This window comes from Oncorhynchus tshawytscha, linkage group LG05 (assembly GCF_018296145.1).
Source record: "Oncorhynchus tshawytscha isolate Ot180627B linkage group LG05, Otsh_v2.0, whole genome shotgun sequence".
In the NCBI taxonomy this organism is placed as follows: Eukaryota; Metazoa; Chordata; class Actinopteri; order Salmoniformes; family Salmonidae; genus Oncorhynchus; species Oncorhynchus tshawytscha.
In genome coordinates this window covers 11,865,547-11,884,775 of record NC_056433.1, presented here as the reverse complement: position 1 = coordinate 11,884,775, position 19,229 = coordinate 11,865,547, and the positions used below count along the sequence as shown (strand labels likewise).

The 19,229-nt window shown below is 42.7% G+C and overlaps 1 protein-coding gene across 1 annotated transcript in view; it reads left to right on the top strand.

Annotated features, from left to right (window-relative positions):
* Positions 1 to 19,229, top strand: part of LOC112249829 (glutamate receptor ionotropic, kainate 2-like) — a 174,923-nt gene that overhangs the window by 53,814 nt on the left and 101,880 nt on the right. Inside the window, exons 5-7 of the mRNA XM_042321472.1 lie at positions 9,406 to 9,587; positions 10,278 to 10,331; positions 12,117 to 12,290. Coding sequence (XP_042177406.1) covers positions 9,406 to 9,587; positions 10,278 to 10,331; positions 12,117 to 12,290 — 410 coding nt within the window. The remainder of the gene's footprint in view (positions 1 to 9,405; positions 9,588 to 10,277; positions 10,332 to 12,116; positions 12,291 to 19,229) is intronic.

The window sequence follows — 19,229 nt, the reverse complement described above, 5'->3', positions numbered from 1 at the left end:
AGAAGCTAATCCAGAAGCTAATCCAGAAGCTAATCCAGAAGCTAATTAGCTTCTTTACTGGCTAATCGTTAGTATTCAGCTAACCACGGTTTGTGGTCATCAGCTATCCTTTAGCTCGAAAATCTATCGCCAGTTTTGTACGGCGCGGCGCGGCCCGGAACGGAACATACCGGACCTATTTTTCTCTCCATGTCCCTGGATTTCAACCGCTAACTCTGGACATTCATACCTGGATATCGCAGCTAGCTAGCTCCTATCCGTGTGACTATCGGCTTTGGACGATTCCGGAGCAAACATCAATTATTCCGGAGCTAGCCAGCTGAAGAGTTCCATCAATCACTCCTGGGCTACAATCACCTATCCGGACCCGTTTTACTGCCAACGCGGAGCCCCACCGGGTCTTCACAACTGGACTACCGACGTTATCTACCCGAAGGAGTTATCCGGCTGGCTCCTCCATCACGACGTTACCTGAACGCCCATCTGCGGTCCGCTAACCGTCTTATCGGCTGCTATCTGAATAGACCTATCGGACAATTATTATTATTATTATTTATTTATTTTTTCTCTTGGGCCTCTATAACTATATCTATTGTTTTTTTTGTTGTGTGATTTGGATTCATCCCCCCTACCACACGGAACCCCACTAATCCTACCGACAGAAATGCACGAGGTGGCTAATAACAGACCTCCATCCTATGCTAGCTTGGTACTGATGGCCTGGCTAGCTGTCTAAATCGCCGTGACCCCAACCAACCTCTCTACTCACTGGACCCTTTTGATCACTCGACTAAGCATGCATCTCCTTAATGTCAATATGCCTTGTCCATTGCTGTTCTGGTTAGTGTTTATTGGCTTATTTCACTGTAGAGCCTCTAGTCCTGCTCACTATACCTTATCCAACCTATTAGTTCCACCACCCACACATGCGATGACATCTCCTGGTTTCAATGATGTTTCTAGAGACAATATCTCTCTCTTCATCACTCAATACCTAGGTTTACCTCCACTGTATTCCCATCCTACCATACCTTTGTCTGTACATTATACCTTGAAGCTATTTTATCGCCCCCAGAAACCTCCTTTTACTCTCTGTTCCAGACGTTCTAGACAACCAATTCTTATTGCTTTTAGCCGTACCCTTATCCTACTCCTCCTCTGTTCCTCTGGCGATGTAGAGGTGAATCCAGGCCCTGCAGTGCCTAGCTCCACTCCTATTCCCCAGGCGCTCTCTTTTGATGACTTCTGTAACCGTAATAGCCTTGGTTTCATGCATGTTAACATTAGAAGCCTCCTAAGTTTGTTCTATTCACTGCTTTAGCACACTCTGCCAACCCGGATGTTCTAGCTGTGTCTGAATCCTGGCTTAGGAAGACCACCAAAAATTCTGACATTTCAATTCCAAACTACAACATTTTCAGACAAGATAGAACTGCCAAAGGGGGCGGTGTTGCAATCTACTGCAAAGATAGCCTGCAGAGTTCTGTCCTACTATCCAGGTCTGTACCCAAACAATTTGAACTTCTACTTTTAAAAATCCACCTCTCTAAAAACAAGTCTCTCACCGTTGCCGCCTGCTATAGACCACCCTCTGCCCCCAGCTGTGCTCTGGACACCATATGTAAACTGATTGCCCCCCATCTATCTTCAGAGCTCATGCTGCTAGGCAACCTAAACTGGAACATGCTTAAAACCTGTTGTGCCTATAGGTTCCCAAGCGGGAACTACACCCCCCTGTTCAACTCAAACGGTGGCGCAGGGAATGCAAAAATATTCTTAGAAATATTGAACCTCCACACATTAACCTGTTGCGACGAGCAAACCCGTATCCTGGAGCGTAATTATAGCCTCAAGCTAATTACCATAACGCAACGTTAACTATTCATGAAAATCGCAAATTAAATGAAATAAATATATTGGCACACAAGCTTAGCCTTTTGTTAACAACACTGTCATCTCAGATTTTCAAAAAATGCTTTTCAACCATAGCTACACAAGCATTTGTGTAAGAGTATTGATAGCTAGCATAGCATTAAGCCTAACATTCAGCAGGCAATATTTTCACAAAAACAAGAAAAGCATTCAAATAAAATCATTTACCTTTGAAGAACTTCGGATGTTTTCAATGAGGAGGCTCTCAGTTAGATAGCAAATGTTCCATTTTTCCAAAAAGATTATTTGTGTAGGAGAAATCGCTCCGTTTTGTTCATCACGTTTGGCTAAGAAAAAAACCTGTATCCGGGAGCGTAATTATAGCCTCAAGCTCATTACCATATCGCAACGTTAACTATTCATGAAAATCGCAAATGAAATGAAATAAATATATTGGCTCACAAGCTTAGCCTTTTGTTAACAATTACTGTCATCTCAGATTTTCAAAAAATGCTTTTCAACCATAGCTACACAAGCATTTGTGTAAGAGTATTGATAGCTAGCATAGCATTAAGCCTAGCATTCAGCAGGCAACATTTTCACAAAAACAAGAAAAGCATTCAAATAAAATCATTTACCTTTGAAGAACTTTGGATGTTTTCAATGAGGAGACTCTCAGTTAGATAGCAAATGTTCAGTTTTTCATAATATCGACAGAAACATGGCAAACGTTGTTTAGAATCAATCCTCAAGGTGTTTTTCACATATCTATTCGATGATAAATCACTCGTGGCAGTTTGGTTTCTCCTCTGTTCACAATGGAAAAATGCACGCACCTGCAGATTACGCAATAGTTTCGACAGAGAACACCGAGCGGACACCTGGTAAATGTAGTCTCTTATGGTCAATTTTCCAATGATATGACTACAAATACGTCACAATGCTGCAAACACCTTGGGGTCATTCCTTGCGCATTCACAGCCATATAAGGAGACATTGGAACACAGCGCATTCAAAATCTGGCTCACTTCCTGTATGAAATATCATCTTGGTTTCGCCTGTAGCATTAGTTCTGTGGCACTCACAGACAATATCTTTGCAGTTTTGGAAACATCAGAGTGTTTTCTTTCCAAAGCCGTCAATTATATGCATAGTCGAGCATCTTTTCGTGACAAAATATCTTGTTTAAAACGGGAACGTTTTTCATCCAAAAATGAAATACTGCCCCCAGAGGTTCAAGAGGTCCAATACCTCAAATGAAAGATAAACACCTTGTTCATCTACCCAGCATGTCAGATTTTTAAAATGTTTTACGGCGAAAACACAGCATATATTTATGTTAGACCACCACCAAAACAAAGAAAAAACGTAGCCATTTTGTCCAACAAAAGATAAAATGACAAAAGCAGGATTAAAAGAAAAATCATTCACTAACCTTTTGAAAATCTTCATCAGATGACATTAATATGATACATTAATATGACATTAATATGTTACACAGTACATTTATGTTTTGTTCGATAATATGCATTTTATATCTATAAATCTTGGTTTACATTGACGCCATGTTCAGAAAATTCTCCAAAATGTCCGGAGAAATTATAGAAAGCTACGCCAGATAACAGAAATACTCATCATAAACTTTGACTAAAGATACATGTTCTACATATAGTTAGAAAGATACATTGCAACCGTTGTGTCACATTTTTTTTAACGTTACGGAATTAGTTTACTATGCAATAATCTGAGATGGCGCTCAGACGTAACAATATTTCTCCGCTATGTTGGAGTCAACAGAAATACAAAATTACAACATAAATATTCCCTTACCTTTGATGGTCTTCGATCAGAATGTAGTGGAAGGAATCATACTTACACAATACATCATTTTGTTTCATAATGTTCAATTCTAGTGTCCATGTAGTAGCATATGCTACCACTTTCAGCTCAAATGCCCAAATAATGACTTCTGGTCCAGAATAATTGCGCATCAAAACTTCCAAATTACAGGTTGACGAAACTGGTCAAACTAAGTGCAGAATCAAGCTTCAGGATGTTATAAACGTACAAAACGAATGGCATTCCAACCGGACAATCTTAGTTCATCTGGGGCTGACTGGAACAAAGGAAGCTCTCTTTCCCAAGTGCACGTTTCACGCACATGAAAATCTTTGCGACACTTAGAACTACTCACCCCATAGGGTCAAAGTTCACAGCATATGCACCATTCAACGTTCTACTGAATGAGGACATCTAGTGGAAGTGTTTCCAGATCCATAACTTGTTGGGAAGGGAGGGGGCGATGACGTCAAAGTTGCCCCGACTTTCAGGATTCCAAAACTAGTTTGGAAGATTGCCTGCCCTGTGAGTTCTGTTATACTCACAGACATAATTCAAATGGGTTTTAGAAGCTTCAGAGTGTTTTCTATCCAATAATAATAATAATAATATGCATATATTAGCAATTTAGGACAGATTTTTATGCAGTTCACTATGGGCACGCAATTCATCCAAAGGGGAAATACCGCCCCCTATCCTTAACAAGTTTTTAACACCCCAGCCATCCTACAATCTAAGCTTGATGCCCTCAATCTCGCACAAATTATCAATGAACCTACCAGGTACCTCCCCAAAGCCTTAAACACGGGCACCCTCATAGATATCATCCTAACCAACTTGCCCTCTAAATACACCTCTGCTGTCTTCAACCAAGATCTCAGCGATCACTGACTCATTGCCTGCATCCGTAATGGGTCAGCGGTCAAACGACCTCCACTCATCACTGTCAAACGCTCCCTGAAACAAATCAGCGAGCAGGCCTTTCTAATCGACCTGGCCGGGGTATCCTGGAAGGATATTGATCTCATCCCGTCAGTAGAGGATGCCTGGATATATTTTTTAAATGCCTTCCTAACCATCTTAAATAAGCATGCCCCATTCAAGAAATTTAGAACCAGGAACAGAGATAGCCCTTGGTTCTCCCCAGACCTGACTGCCCTTAACCAACACAAAAACATCCTATGGCGTTCTGCATTAGCATCGAACAGCCCCCGTGATATGCAGCTGTTCAGGGAAGCTAGAAACCATTATACACAGGCAGTTAGAAAAGCCAAGGCTAGCTTTTTCAAGAAGACATTTGCTTCCTGCAACACTAACTCAACTCTGGGACACTGTAAAGTCCATGGAGAATAAGAACACCTCCTCCCAGCTGCCCACTGCACTGAAGATAGGAAACACTGTCACCACTGATAAATCCACCATAATTGAGAATTTCAATAAGCATTTTTCAACGGCCGGCCATGCTTTCCACCTGGCTACTCCTACCCCGGTCAACAGCACTGCACCCCCACAGCAACTTGCCCATGCCTTCCCCATTTCTCCTTCTCCTAAATCCAGTCAGCTGATGTTCTGAAAGAGCTGCAAAATCTGGACTCCTACAAATCAGCCGGGCTAGACAATCTGGACCCTTTCTTTCTAAAATTATCTGCCGAAATTGTTGCCACCCCTATTACTAGCCTGTTTAACCTCTCTTTCGTGTCGTCTGAGATTCCCAAAGATTGGAAAGCAGCTGCGGTCATCCCCCTCTTCAAAGGGGGGGACACTCTTGACCCAAACTGCTACAGACCTATATCTATCCTACCATGCCTTTCTAAGGTCTTCGAAAGCCAAGTCAACAAACAGATTACCGACCATTTCGAATCTCATCATACCTTCTCTGCTATGCAATCTGGTTTCAGAGCTGGTCATGGGTGCACCTCAGCCACGCTCAAGGTCCTAAACGATATCTTAACCGCCATCGATAAGAAACATTACTGTGCAGCCGCATTCATTGATCTGGCCAAGGCTTTCGACTCTGTCAGTCACCACATCCTCATCGGCAGACTCGACAGCCTTGGTTTCTCAAATGATTGCCTCGCCTGGTTCACCAACTACTTCTCTGATAGAGTTCAGTGTGTCAAATCGGAGGGTCTGCTGTCCGGAACTCTGGCAGTCTCAATGGGGGGCCACAGGGTTCAATTCTTGGACCGACTCTCTTCTCTGTCTACATCAATGATGTCGCTCTTGCTGCTGGTGAGTCTCTGATCCACCTCTATGCAGACGACACCATTCTGTATACTTCTGGCCATTCTTTGGACACTGTGTTAACAACCCTCCAGGCAAGCTTCAATGCCATACAACTCTCCTTCCGTGGCCTCCAATTGCTCTTAAATACAAGTAAAACTAAATGCATGCTCTTCAACCGATCGCTACCTGCACCTGCCCGCCTGTCCAACATCACTACTCTGGATGGCTCTGACTTAGAATACGTGGACAACTACAAATACTTAGGTGTCTGGTTAGACTGTAAACTCTCCTTCCGGACCCATATCAAACACCTCCAATCCAAAGTTAAATCTAGAATTGGCTTCCTATTTCGCAACAAAGCATCCTTCACTCATGCTGCCAAACATACCCTTGTAAAACTGACCATCCACCAATCCTCGACTTCGGCGATGTCATTTACAAAATAGCCACCAATACCCTACTCAACAAATTGGATGCAGTCTATCACAGTGCAATCCGTTTTGTCACCAAAGCCCCATATACTACCCACCATTGCGACCTGTAGGCTCTCGTTGGCTGGCCCTCGCTTCATACTCGTCGCCAAACCCACTGGCTCCATGTCATCTACAAGACCCTGCTAGGTAAAGTCCCCCCTTATCTCAGCTCGCTGGTCACCATAGCATCTCTCACCTGTAGCACACGCTCCAGCAGGTATATCTCTCTAGTCACCCCCAAAACCAATTCTTTCTTTGGCCGCCTCTCCTTCCAATTCTCTGCTGCCAATGACTGGAACGAACTACAAAAATCTCTGAAACTGGAAACACTTATCTCCCTCACTAGCTTTAAGTACCAACTGTCAGAGCAGCTCACAGATTACTGCACCTGTACATAGCCAACCTATAATTTAACAACTACCTCTTTCCCTACTGTATTTAATTGATTTATTTATTTTGCTCCTTTGCACCCCATTATTTTTTATTTCTACTTTGCACGTTCTTCCACTGCAAATCTACCATTCCAGTGTTTTACTTGCTATATTGTATTTACTTTGCCACCATGGCCTTTTTTTGCCTTTACCTCCCTTATCTCACCTAATTTGCTCACATTGTATATAGACTTGTTTATACTGTATTATTGACTGTATGTTTGTTTTACTCCATGTGTAACTCTGTGTCGTTGTATGTGTCGAACTGCTTTGCTTTATCTTGGCCAGGTCGCAATTGTAAAGGAGAACTTGTTCGCAACTTGCCTACCTGGTGAAATAAAGGTGAAATAAATTGGGGTTAGAGGTTGATTCGGGATTTTTACCTTTTACACTCTTAGAAAAAAAAGGTACTATCTAGAACCTAAAATGGTTATTTGGCTGTCCCCATAGGATAAGATAACCTTTTGAAGAACCCTTTTGGTTCCAGTTAGAACCCTTTGAGTTCCATGTAGAGCCCTTTCCACCAGGAACCAAAAAGGGTCATCCTATGGGGACAGCTGAAAACCCTTTTATCTGAGTGTACCATGAGTGCGTAGATTCAATAAGACCTATTTCCCATATTAAATTGACATTCAGGATTCTCCTGGTGACTGCCTCAGTAAATGCTAATACCTTTTCTGACCATGTCTCTGTCACACACATTTCTCTTTGTCGAGAGCCGCCACTGTAGCATGGTGAGAGTATATTAACCTTGGCTAAGTGCACAGTAAATGGTCCAACTCAACGTCCACTACAGAGTCATCTAATTGGCCACTGTACCACTCCTCCTCATTTGTGTGTCCCAAATGGCTCCCTATTCTTTATATAGTATGCTACTTTAGACCAGGGCCCATAGGGTTCCCTATTCTCTACACTACTTTAGACCAGGGCCCATAGGGCTCCCTATTCTCTACACTACTTTAGACCAGGGCCCATAGGGCTCTTAAGAGAATAGGGTTCCATTTTGGATGCAACCATTTATCATCACTCCCACCACAACAACTCCCACTGGCATGTATTGATTCCCTCACAAAGGATTCTGAGGGAGGTGTTAGAGGTTCCTCCTCCTTAAGGGGAGTGTTTTTTAGTGTAACACACCACCTCCAACTCTCATAGTGACAGAGTCGGGGTGAGAAAACCTGGATGATGTGGACCACACACACACACACACACACACACACACACACACACACACACACACACACCTTTGGACTGTAATCACACATCTTCATGCTCCAGGACATTATGTGATTGGAGTCTATCTGACATCTGGCGGGAAGAACTATCGAAGAGGATAAAATATTCACACACAGCTGTCTGAGGATTGACATTATCCACAGCCCCTCAAACATCGGCCCTGACAGTGTTTCCCAAACGTTGCTCTCTCCCAGAAAGATTTTCCGCTTAATGCCTCTGAAGTGTTTGTACGAACCAAAACAGAGAAGGGACAGATGGCTGGAGTAGGGATCTTCTGGGATTACACTGGAGTAGGGATCTTCTGGGATTACACTGGAGTAGGGATCTTCTGGGATTACACTGGAGTAGGGATATTCTGGGATGAGTTCAGGTGAAGATCCCTGTAACGGTTCTCTTGTGGTGAAGGAGAGGAGGACCAAAACGCAGCGTGGTGGTTATTCATGTTTCTTTAATGAAGACGCTATACATGAATAAACTAACGAAAACAATAAACGTGAGAACTCAAAACAGCCCTATCTGGTGCAAAACACAAAGACAGGAACAATCACCCACAAACACACAGTGAAACCCAGGCTACCTAAATATGGTTCCCAATCAGAGACAATGACTAACACCTGCCTCTGATTGAGAACCATATCAGGCCAGACATAGAAATAGACAAACAAGACATCCAACATAGAATGCCCAACCAGATCACACCCTGACCAACCAAAACATAGAAACATACAAAGCAAACTATGGTCAGGGTGTGACAATCCCGGTGCTACCTTCCTCACTCATACAACTGCAGTATGTACAGTTTGTGGCCAAAAGTTTTGAGAATGACACATATTCATTTCCACAAAGTTTGTGTAACGGCCGTTGGTGGTGGAAGAAGGTGAGGACCAATGTGCAGCGTGGTACGTATCGATAATATAATTTAATGAGACTGAGTACAAAATACAAAAGAACAAGAGAATCAAAATGAAACCCGAAACAGTCCCGAATGGTACAACCACTGAAACGGAAAATAATCACCCACAACTCAAAGGTGAAACCAGGCTACCTAAGTATGGTTCTCAATCAGGGACAACGATTGACAGCTGCCTCTGATTGAGAACCATACCAGACCAAACACAGAAATCCCAAATCATAGAAAAAAGAACATAGACTGCCCACCCCAACTCACGCCCTGACCATATGTTCTGGGAATGTTCACATAACCAATTCTGCTGGGTTGTATCTGAACTGTATGCCTTACCAATGCCACACTTCTATTCATTTCCATTGCATACACATTTTTCTAATTCCTGTCACTCTTGTATAAGGTGTACATTTTTGGTCTGCAGGTCTTATTCGGTTACAGGAGCTGATCAAGGCGCCATCCCGATACAACATTCGTTTGAAGATCCGACAGTTGCCGGCGGAGACCAAGGATGCCAAGCCACTTCTGAAAGAGATGAAGAAAGCAAAGGAGTTCCACGTGATCTTTGACTGCGGCCATGAAATGGCTGCCTGGATCCTGAAACAGGTCAGTTAGGCAAGATACATGTTGTACTTTGTTATTCTTAGACCTTGTTAGATTTCTTTATATGAATTATCTCCAGAATAATGAGTCACTCATTGAATAGTTATTACTTATACTATGTTTTAAGGTCCAGCACCGTCATTCAATTCCTTAGGTAATTCAATTCCTTTTTATCTGCAACCGACTCATTTGGATATTTAATTTTCCTCGTTCATCTTCTTTTAGAATATTAGAGTTCTATTACTTCCATAATGGATGCTCTATGCCACAATATAGTTTTAATGAGCAACTCTGCCTCAGCTCGCAGGCATGTTTGAGACATTACGATTAAGCTACATTCTTAATGAGAAGTGTATATCCGTCACCAAAATACCCGTTTCCGGGCAGAGTAGGTGACATCTGTTCAGTTTACTAATTATATACAGCATGGCCACCAACATGGCCTCTTAATGTGAAACACCCACCACAAAGGCTTGCTGAATCATGACTCTAGAAAAATTGCTCTGATTATCTGCTCTGTGTGTTGCCAAAATAATATTTAAGACGTTAATAGGATATTCCCCAAATGTGTTTAGCATATTGACTTATCGAAAGTAATTTGGTCCCAAAAAATGTTTGTCTACTCTGCACTCACACATGCTGTATATTTGTGTTGGCACTTTGACCATAGTCAGTATTGTTGTTTTCCTACAGGCTCTAGCCATGGGAATGATGACCGAGTACTACCACTACATCTTCACCACCCTGGTACGTTTACCAGCACCTTACAGTTATAGACGGGTTGTTTGTTCAGCAACAAAAACTATGGGGCAAAACAGACTGGATTGGCTTTAAATTGATGACAACATTTAAACTGTATTTCATATGCAATGTTCTTGAAAACATAAATACATTTGCACAATGAGCACTTGTTATCGCACAAATACATTGTTACAGTTGTTGGGTAGCTAGCTAGCAATTATTTTTGCCATATTAGCCTAGACGTGACGTCAATCAAAACACCTCAAAATAAGACATGGTATCAAGATGAAACGAGCTGAAATGAGCCACCTACGATTCCCCACATGGCAGAATAATACTATATATCTGGCCATTCAAGATCACAACAACACATTCTGCCCCATTGAAGCCTGCTCATCGTTTTTGTGACGTTGTCAGCTAACCCGTCCATACTGAGTTTTCTTCCTGATCAATACGTTGCCCATATTAGGAAGGTATCCATGTAAGTTGCAGATGCCTGATGCCCTCCTAATATGGACACCTTACAGTAGATATCACATAATCATATTCTTTATATTGCCACTTAAATACTTGGTCCTGGTGGCAATTAATACATTTATATTGTGTTATTGAAGATACTGTAAATAAATGTCAAAACATTTATAGACAAAACCCTTTAAAGACTATTCTATTCCAGGGTTGAAAAAGATTGTATCTGTCTAAGTATCAGTCTAGACTTTTTCTTTGATTCCCTTTTGTTTCCTCTCTAAACAATGCTTAGCCATTCTCTACCCTTCCCCAATCTGTTGTCCAAAAGCCTCTAAGAGTTTTGATCACAAAAAAAATAAAGCTGTTCGATATGCTCGTCTATTCTGACTCAAGGCGGCGATTTAAGTTCTCCAAAGTTATTTTGATCCATCCACTACAAAGAGTCCCGCTGTTCTCACTGAATGAAAAGCCTGTCTTTACTGGATGGAGAGAGAGAGAATGAGAGATTCAGAGCGTACATAACAGCTCAGACGAGGCTATTACCGTCTCAGTACATCATGACCCTGACAAGAACTCTGCCTGTTGTGCTGTTTGGAACATTATGGATAAGGTTTGGACAAGGGTCGAGAAAGACTGACCCTAAATCTGTTGTGCTGTTTGGAAAATTATAGATAAGGTTAGGACACGGGTGGAGAAAGACTGACCCTAAATCTGTTGTTATGGGCAAACAGGAAATAGAGCAACGAAGGGAGGGCTGTGTCAGAGGCATGCTGTTACTTGTTCGTCTGGGCTCCTGCCTGTTCCAACAACATAGGTCAGTTTGGCAAGGAAGTGGCGGTAGTGCTGGCCAATGCTGCAATATAACTGGTATCCAGGGGCTTGTTTTGCCCTTAGACTTATTTGCCCTTGTACACTTATACAACCCATAGGCATCTGCCTTCATAAGCCAGACGTGTGGCCTCGCACGAAGGCCCTGCATGTTACCCTTGAAAACGTTAGCTTAATCAAGTCCACTGTCTTGGCGAACGAGATGAAATGCCTCCTGAAAATACTTCAGAACGTACCCCGGTAATCTCTCTCGCCCTTAAATCTGGCTCCCGAACGCAGTTTTAATTTAGCATGAGAACAGGTGTGTGGACAGCACTTTAGAATCAATGATGGGCAATAAATGATCTCCTTGCATCTCAATCTACGGACACAATCCCTATATAGAATCAGTAATACCATACTACACTAATGAAGTGCTTGTTACATGTTTATGACATGTTTATTATATTTTTATAAAGTATAAAAGCATGAACATAGCCATTTTTGTTATTTTAGGACCTTTTCGCCCTGGATATGGAGCCGTATCGGTACAGCGGAGTCAACATGACGGGTTTCCGGATCCTAAACACGGAAAACTCTCAGGTGTCGTCCATCATCGAGAAATGGTCCATGGAACGCCTACAAGCCCCGCCCAAACCGGACTCGGGCCTACTGGAAGGATTCATGACGGTATGGTTGAAACTGCTAAATCTTCCTTATGCTCTGCGTGCACAAACAAACATGCTTTATCGCCCTAGTGTCTCAATGACCAAATCGATAGGACATTGTAAATTATATTGCTACATTTATCATGTGTTGTGATCTTTCTAGTACAGGCAGATTTTAAGCCATGGTGTATGAAGTGGTCAATTTTATATCCATGACATGATTCATGAAGCAATGAAATGTACATTATAGGAATGTAATGAAATAGTTAGTGGGTAACGGGCCGGATGGCAGGGGCTTTAGCCCAGGTGAGATGCTCTCTGGGAGGGCATCGAGGCTGGGCAGTAGCCCAATGTCTGGAGCTTTGAGCCTGGAGTTCCTGGGTCTAAATGCTCTCTAATGAGACTGTGTGGATGGTAATGGTCCTTTCTCTGCACTCCTTCACTCGCCTCCTCTCTCCCTCTGTCCGCCGGGAACCCTGCCAAAATATGACAATCTGTCAGTGTGCGGAGAGAGAGCGAGAGAGCAAATTGGACGGAAATGATGGCCTCTGCTTTTTTCTGGGGAGCCGTCCAAAAAAGCCAGCGACGATGAGGTGATTTGAAAGTGAAAAAACATAAGTGGAGCTCAGGCATGGTCATTCAAGGTCTCTCTCTGTATCCATTTGTCTGAAACCGCCAATTATTTAATTTCGCGGGGACGATACGAAGTCTCCGGGGAGACGTATGTCTGTGTTTTTCTGTTTTGTGTCTCTTTCCTGTCTGCTTCCTCTGTCTGGTTATAAAATGGCAGTAGATCCATGGTGATTCTTCACAGAGACAGATGCAATGAGAAAAGGCAGTAACACAATGTCAGAGACACAATGTCATATATGCTAATGAATTGAAATGCACAAGGCGTCATATGATGCCCTACTGTACTTCTGTTCTACATGGAAACTGTAGCCCCTTAATTAGACTGCATCCATGTCAAATACTGTCTCAAAAGCAAAGACACTGTAGGCCCTATAAGTCTTTTTAAATCTGATAATCCAATGCACAGTTAACTGCATTCATTTGGTGTAGCAATCTGCTCTGATGTCTTGCCAGAGAAAGCCCTATTGTCACATACCTCCCCTTAATGCAATGGCATATGTTTTCTTTCAATTCCCCTTGGCTTAGGCACGAGACAAAACAACAACGCTGTTATTCATGTATGCAAAGATGAATGAAATGCACAAAGAGGTTAAATGCTGGATGTTTTTCCATTGTTTTGATTCTGTATGTTCATGGATTGAGTAATTAGGCATAGCGCATATTGACATATCGCACCAGACTAGAACTTCTGCTAAATAATAAATAATAATGTCCAATGGGCTCTGTACCAGGCTTGATAAATTACTTCATTAGGGTGTTCTATTTATAAACCAGTGATATATTCAACAGTGATATACTGTATTCCACCATGTCTGCGGCCCAAATAGCATCCTATTCCGTATTCCCTAAGTAGAGGCCAAAAGTAGACACTAAATATGGGACGCAGATCCCTTAAGATTATTTCATTTAATAAAAGAAATGAGAAAATATGTGGATGAAAAATTATAGAAATTATTTAAATAGTATGGTATTGATATAAACGTTTTTTTTTAAATATTCTTTTCACCTTTATTTAACCAGGTAGGCTAGTTGAGAAGAAGTTGTCATTTACAACTACGACCTGGCCAAGATAAAGCAAAGCAGTTTGAAACATACAACAACACAGAGTTACAAATGGAATAAACAAACATACAGTCAATAATACAGTAGAAAAAAAGTCTATATACATTGTGTGTAAATGAGGTAAGATAAGGGAGGTAAGGCAATAAATAGGCCATGGTGGCGAAGTTGTTACAATATAGCAATTAAACACTGGAATGGTAGATGTGCAGAAGATGAACGTGCAAGTAGAGATACTGGGGTGCAAAGGAGCAAGATAAATGAATAAATACAGTATGGGGATGAGGTAGTTAGATGGGCTATGTACAGTTGCAGTGATCTGTGAGCTGCACTGACAGCTGGTGCTTAAAGCTAGTGAGGGAGATACAGTGCCTTGCGAAAGTATTCGGCCCCCTTGAACTTTGCGACCTTTTGCCACATTTCAGGCTTCAAACATAAAGATATAAAACTGTATTTTTTTGTGAAGAATCAACAACAAGTGGGACACAATCATGAAGTGGAACGACATTTATTGGATATTTCAAACTTTTTTCAAACAAAAACTGAAAAATTGGGCGTGCAAAATTATTCAGCCCCTTTACTTTCAGTGCAGCAAACTCTCTCCAGAAGTTCAGTGAGGATCTCTGAATGATCCAATGTTGGCCTAAATGACTAATGATGATAAATACAATCCACCTGTGTGTAATCAAGTCTCCGTATAAATGCACCTGCACTGTGATAGCCAACGAGAGCGTACAGGTCGCAGTGGTGGGTAGTATATGGGGCTTTGGTGACAAAACGGATGGCACTGTGATGGAATGCATCCAATTTGTTGAGTAGAGAGTTGGAGGCTATTTTGTAAATGACATCGCCAAAGTCGAGGATCAGCAGGATGGTCAGTTTTACGAGGGTATGTTTGGCAGCATCAGTGAAGGATGCTTTGTTGCGAAATAGGAAGCCGATTCCAGGTTTAATTTTGGATTGGAGATGCTTAATGTGAGTCTGGAAGGAGAGTTTACAGTCTAACCAGACACCTAGGTATTTGTAGTTGTTCACATATTCTAAATCAGAACCGTCCAGAGTAGTGATGCTGGATGGGCGAGCAGGTGCGGGCAATGATCGGTTGAAGAGCATGCATTTAATTTTATTTGCGTTTAAGAGCAGTTGGAGGCCACGGAAGGAGAGTTGTATGGCGTTGAAGCTCGTCTGGAGGTTAGTTAACACAGTGTCCAAAGAAGGGCCAGAAGCACACAGAATGGTGTCGTCTGCGTAAAGGTGGATCAGAGAATCACCATCAGCAAGAGCGACATCATTGATGTATACAGAGAAGAGAGTCGCCCGAGAATTGAACCCTGTGACACCCCCATAGAGACTGCCAGAGGTCCGGACAACAGGCCCTCAGATTTGACACTGAACTCTATCAGAGAAGTAGTTGGTGAACCAGGCGAGGCAATCATTTGAGAAACCAAGGCTGTAGAGTCTGAACATAAGAATGTGGTGACTGACAGAGTCGAAAGCCTTGACCAGGTCGATGAATACAGCTGCACAGTATTGTCTCTTATCGATGGCGGTTATGATATCATTTAGGACCTTGAGCGTGGCTGAGGTGCACCCATGACCAGCTCTGAAACCAGATTGCATAGCGGAGAAGGTGCGGTGGGATTCGAAATGGTCGGTAATCTGTTTGTTAACAAGGCTTTTGAAGACCTTAGAAAGTGCATGATAGATATAGTTTATAGCAGTTTGGGTCTAGAGTGTCTCCCCCTTTGATGCGGGGGATGACCGTGGCTGCTTTGAAATCTTTGGGAATCTCAGATGATACGAAAGAGAGGTTAAGCAGGCTAGTAATAGGGGTGGCAACAATTTCGGCAGATAATTTTAGAAAGAAAGGGTCCAGATTGTCTAGCCCGGCTGATTTGTAGGAGTCCAGATTTTGCAGCTCTTTCAGAACATCAGCTGACTGGGGATTTGGGAGAAGGAGAAATGGGGAAGGCATGGGCAAGTTGCTGTGGGGGTGCAGTGCTGTTGACCGGGGTATCGGTAGCCAGGTGGAACGCATGGCCGGCCGTAGAAAAATGCTTATTGAAATTCTCAATTATAGTGGATTTATCAGTGGTGACAGTGTTTCCTAGCCTCAGTGCAGTGGGCAGCTGGGGGGAGGTGCTCTTATTCTCCATGGACTTTACAGTGTCCCATTACTTTTTTGAGTTTCTGCTTGAAAAAGCTAGCCTTTAGTTTTCCTAACTGCCTGTGTATATTGGTTCGTATCTTCCCAGAAAAGTTGCATATCACGGGGGCTATTCGATGCTAATGCAGAACGCCACAGGATGTTTTTGTGCAGGTCAAGGGCAGTCAGGTTTTTTTTTTAAATCAATGGGGCATGCTTATTTAGGAAGGTGAGGAAGGCACTTAAAGACTAACCAGGCATCCTCTACTGACGGGATGAGGTCAATATCCTTCCAGGATACCCGGGCCAGGTCGATTAGAAAGGCCTGCTCACTGAAGTGTTGGGGGGGACAAACCTGTTGGCACTTGAAAGGAAATCAAGCTCTTGTTTTGTTTGAAAATATTTTTTCTGTAATTTATTAGTTGTTTTTCTGTAGTTTATTAGTTGTTTTTCTGTTGTTTATTAGCTGTTTTTCTGTAGTTTATTAGCTGTTTTTCTGTAGTAAAATTAGTTGTTTTTCTGTTGTTTATTAGCTGTTTTTCTGTAGTTTATTCGCTGTTTTCTGTATTTTATTAGTTGTTTTTCTGTTGTTTATTAGTTGGACCGTCTTTATAAGAAATAGGATGTCACATTCGATAGCAGTTCTTCTTCTGTTTTATTCATTATTCATCTCTGTTTATTCCAAATAATTCAAAAACATAAAAGGCACATGGTACCCATTTTCTTGGTTGGATCCTTACATATCCTTTCAGTGGTATAAGTTTTGCATTCCGAAAGAGAAATAGAAATGGAATAGAACTGGAATCGTTGAGGTCTTCCTAATCAGCAGCACTTCCTATTATGTGAGCAAGTATCATTCGGCCATTTGAAGGGAATCTGTCAGTTAGGAACGAACCAAAGGAAATGTACATAACAAGCTTATATGATCTTCCAAAGTATCCAGAACACATCTTTGTTCCATTCTCCACAATACAGAGTGTCTGTTACATTCTGTTTCTATGGTCCATCAAGCATCCCTAGCGCTTCTCTCTATCCAGTGACCAGGCAACAGTTGTGTAGCAGACGGTTGCCAGGACAACACCCTCCCAGGGTCACCTTGTGGTGTCATGGACAATTGATAGACTGGAATAGAAGGAGGAGGATGTCTACGGTCAGTGTCGGTAAAACATGCAGTGTTTGCATCACTAAACTGGCCACTGAATGAATGCAGTATACTGTATAATTACACTGAGTTCCCTGGGTTGGTCCAACATTGTCTGAATGAATGCAGTATACTGTATAATTACACTGAGTTCCCTGGGTTGGTCCAACATTGTCTGAATGAACAGTATACTGTATAATTACACTGAGTTCCCTAGGTTGGTCCAACATTGTCTGAATGAATGCAGTATACTGTATAATTACACTGAGTTCCCTGGGTTGGTCCAACATTGTCTGAATGAATGCAGTATCCTGTATAATTACTCTGAGTTTCCTGGGTTGGTCCAACATTGTCTGAATGAATGCAGTATACTGTATAATTACACTGAGTTCCCTGGGTTGGTCCAACATTGTCTGAATGAACAGTATACTGTATAATTACTCTGAGTTCCCTGGGTTGGTCCAACGGTGTCTGAATTAATGCAGTATAATGAGCTATGTGTACTGTGTGTCTACTCTGCCTGGACTAGAAGCACACACACATATTTATATTTCTGACACGTATGAATGCATAATAAGAGCAGAGATACTAATTAGACCAACTTGTGTGTGTGTGTGTGTGTGTGTGTGTGTGTGTGTGTGTGTGTGTGTGTGTGTGTGTGTGTGTGTGTGTGTGTGTGTGTATATGGGTGTGTGTGTATATGGGTGTATAGTGAATTATGATACAACATTATTATTCATCCTCCAGCTACTGTTAGTGTCCCTAAAAAAACAACACAGACAAGTCCACCACGCTAACGAGGTGAAATACTTAGCGGGCTAAACGACCACAATAAAACCACATAAAAACCTAGCAACTGCACCGTTAAATCAAGCACATTGCGTTGGCTACTTACTCAAAATGGTGTATTTACACATAACATGATATATTTCACATCACTCCTTTTCCCTCCCTAAGTCGTTACTGTGTGTGTGTGTGTGTGTGTGTGTGTGTGTGTAGCCTCCTAACGTCAGTCTTAGCAACAGCTAGCACCTCACCCACTACTTACAGATGGCAGGAAAGAGGAAGAGAGAGAGAGAGAGAGAGAGAGAGAGAGAGAGAGAGAGAGAGAGAGAGAGAGAGAGAGAGAGAGAGAGAGAGAGAGAGAGAGAGAGAGAGAGAGAGAGAGAGAGAGAGAGAGAGAGAGAGAGAGAGAGAGAGAGAGAGAGAGAGAGAGAGAGAGAGAGAGAGAGAGAGAGAGAGAGAGAGAGAGAGAGAGAGAGAGAGAGAGAGAGAGAGAGAGAGAGAGAGAGAGAGAGAGAGAGAGAGAGAGAGAGAGAGAGGAGAGAGAGAGAGAGGGAGAGAGAGAGAGAGAGAAAGGGGTGGGGAGGAAAGGGAGGAATGTTGTATCACCCACAGAGAAAAGATGGAGGAAGTCACAGCCACACGGTCACGCTCCTGTTAGCCGCGTTAGACTGGAACAAGCTGGGGATTTGGTATGGAGGTAGATTGCTGCCAAATATTGCACATCAATTTTGGCAATAAACTGCCTTCATAGTTTGGTGATGGAGGAGGAAGAGGAGGGGTTGTGAGATTCTGGGTTTAACCACTACTCAATGCAGTCCCTACCCTTCCCTGGCACTTTTGTGGCCAATACTCTCCTTCCCTCCATCCTTCCATCCAAGGCCTTGGGCCCTCATGCAGCAACAGTTTTGAGGGAAATGGAACGCTGCGCTCCGGTTGCCATGGCAACGCACGCCGCGGTGGCTCTGAGTCCGACCAAATCCCCCCCCTGACTGTCGGGCTACACAACGGCGGTGTGGATGTGTTGGATCTCCAAACCAAGATAAGCTTCACACAGGGTTCTCTTCGGCCATTAAGGTCCCTGTGATGCGGGTCCTCTGATCCCATTTGGCAGAGGAGAGCCTTTTGAAGTGAGCGACTGTGGAGAGGAGACACGCACTGCCCTGTGCCGGGCACCACCAGCTGGGCTTGGCAGAGCA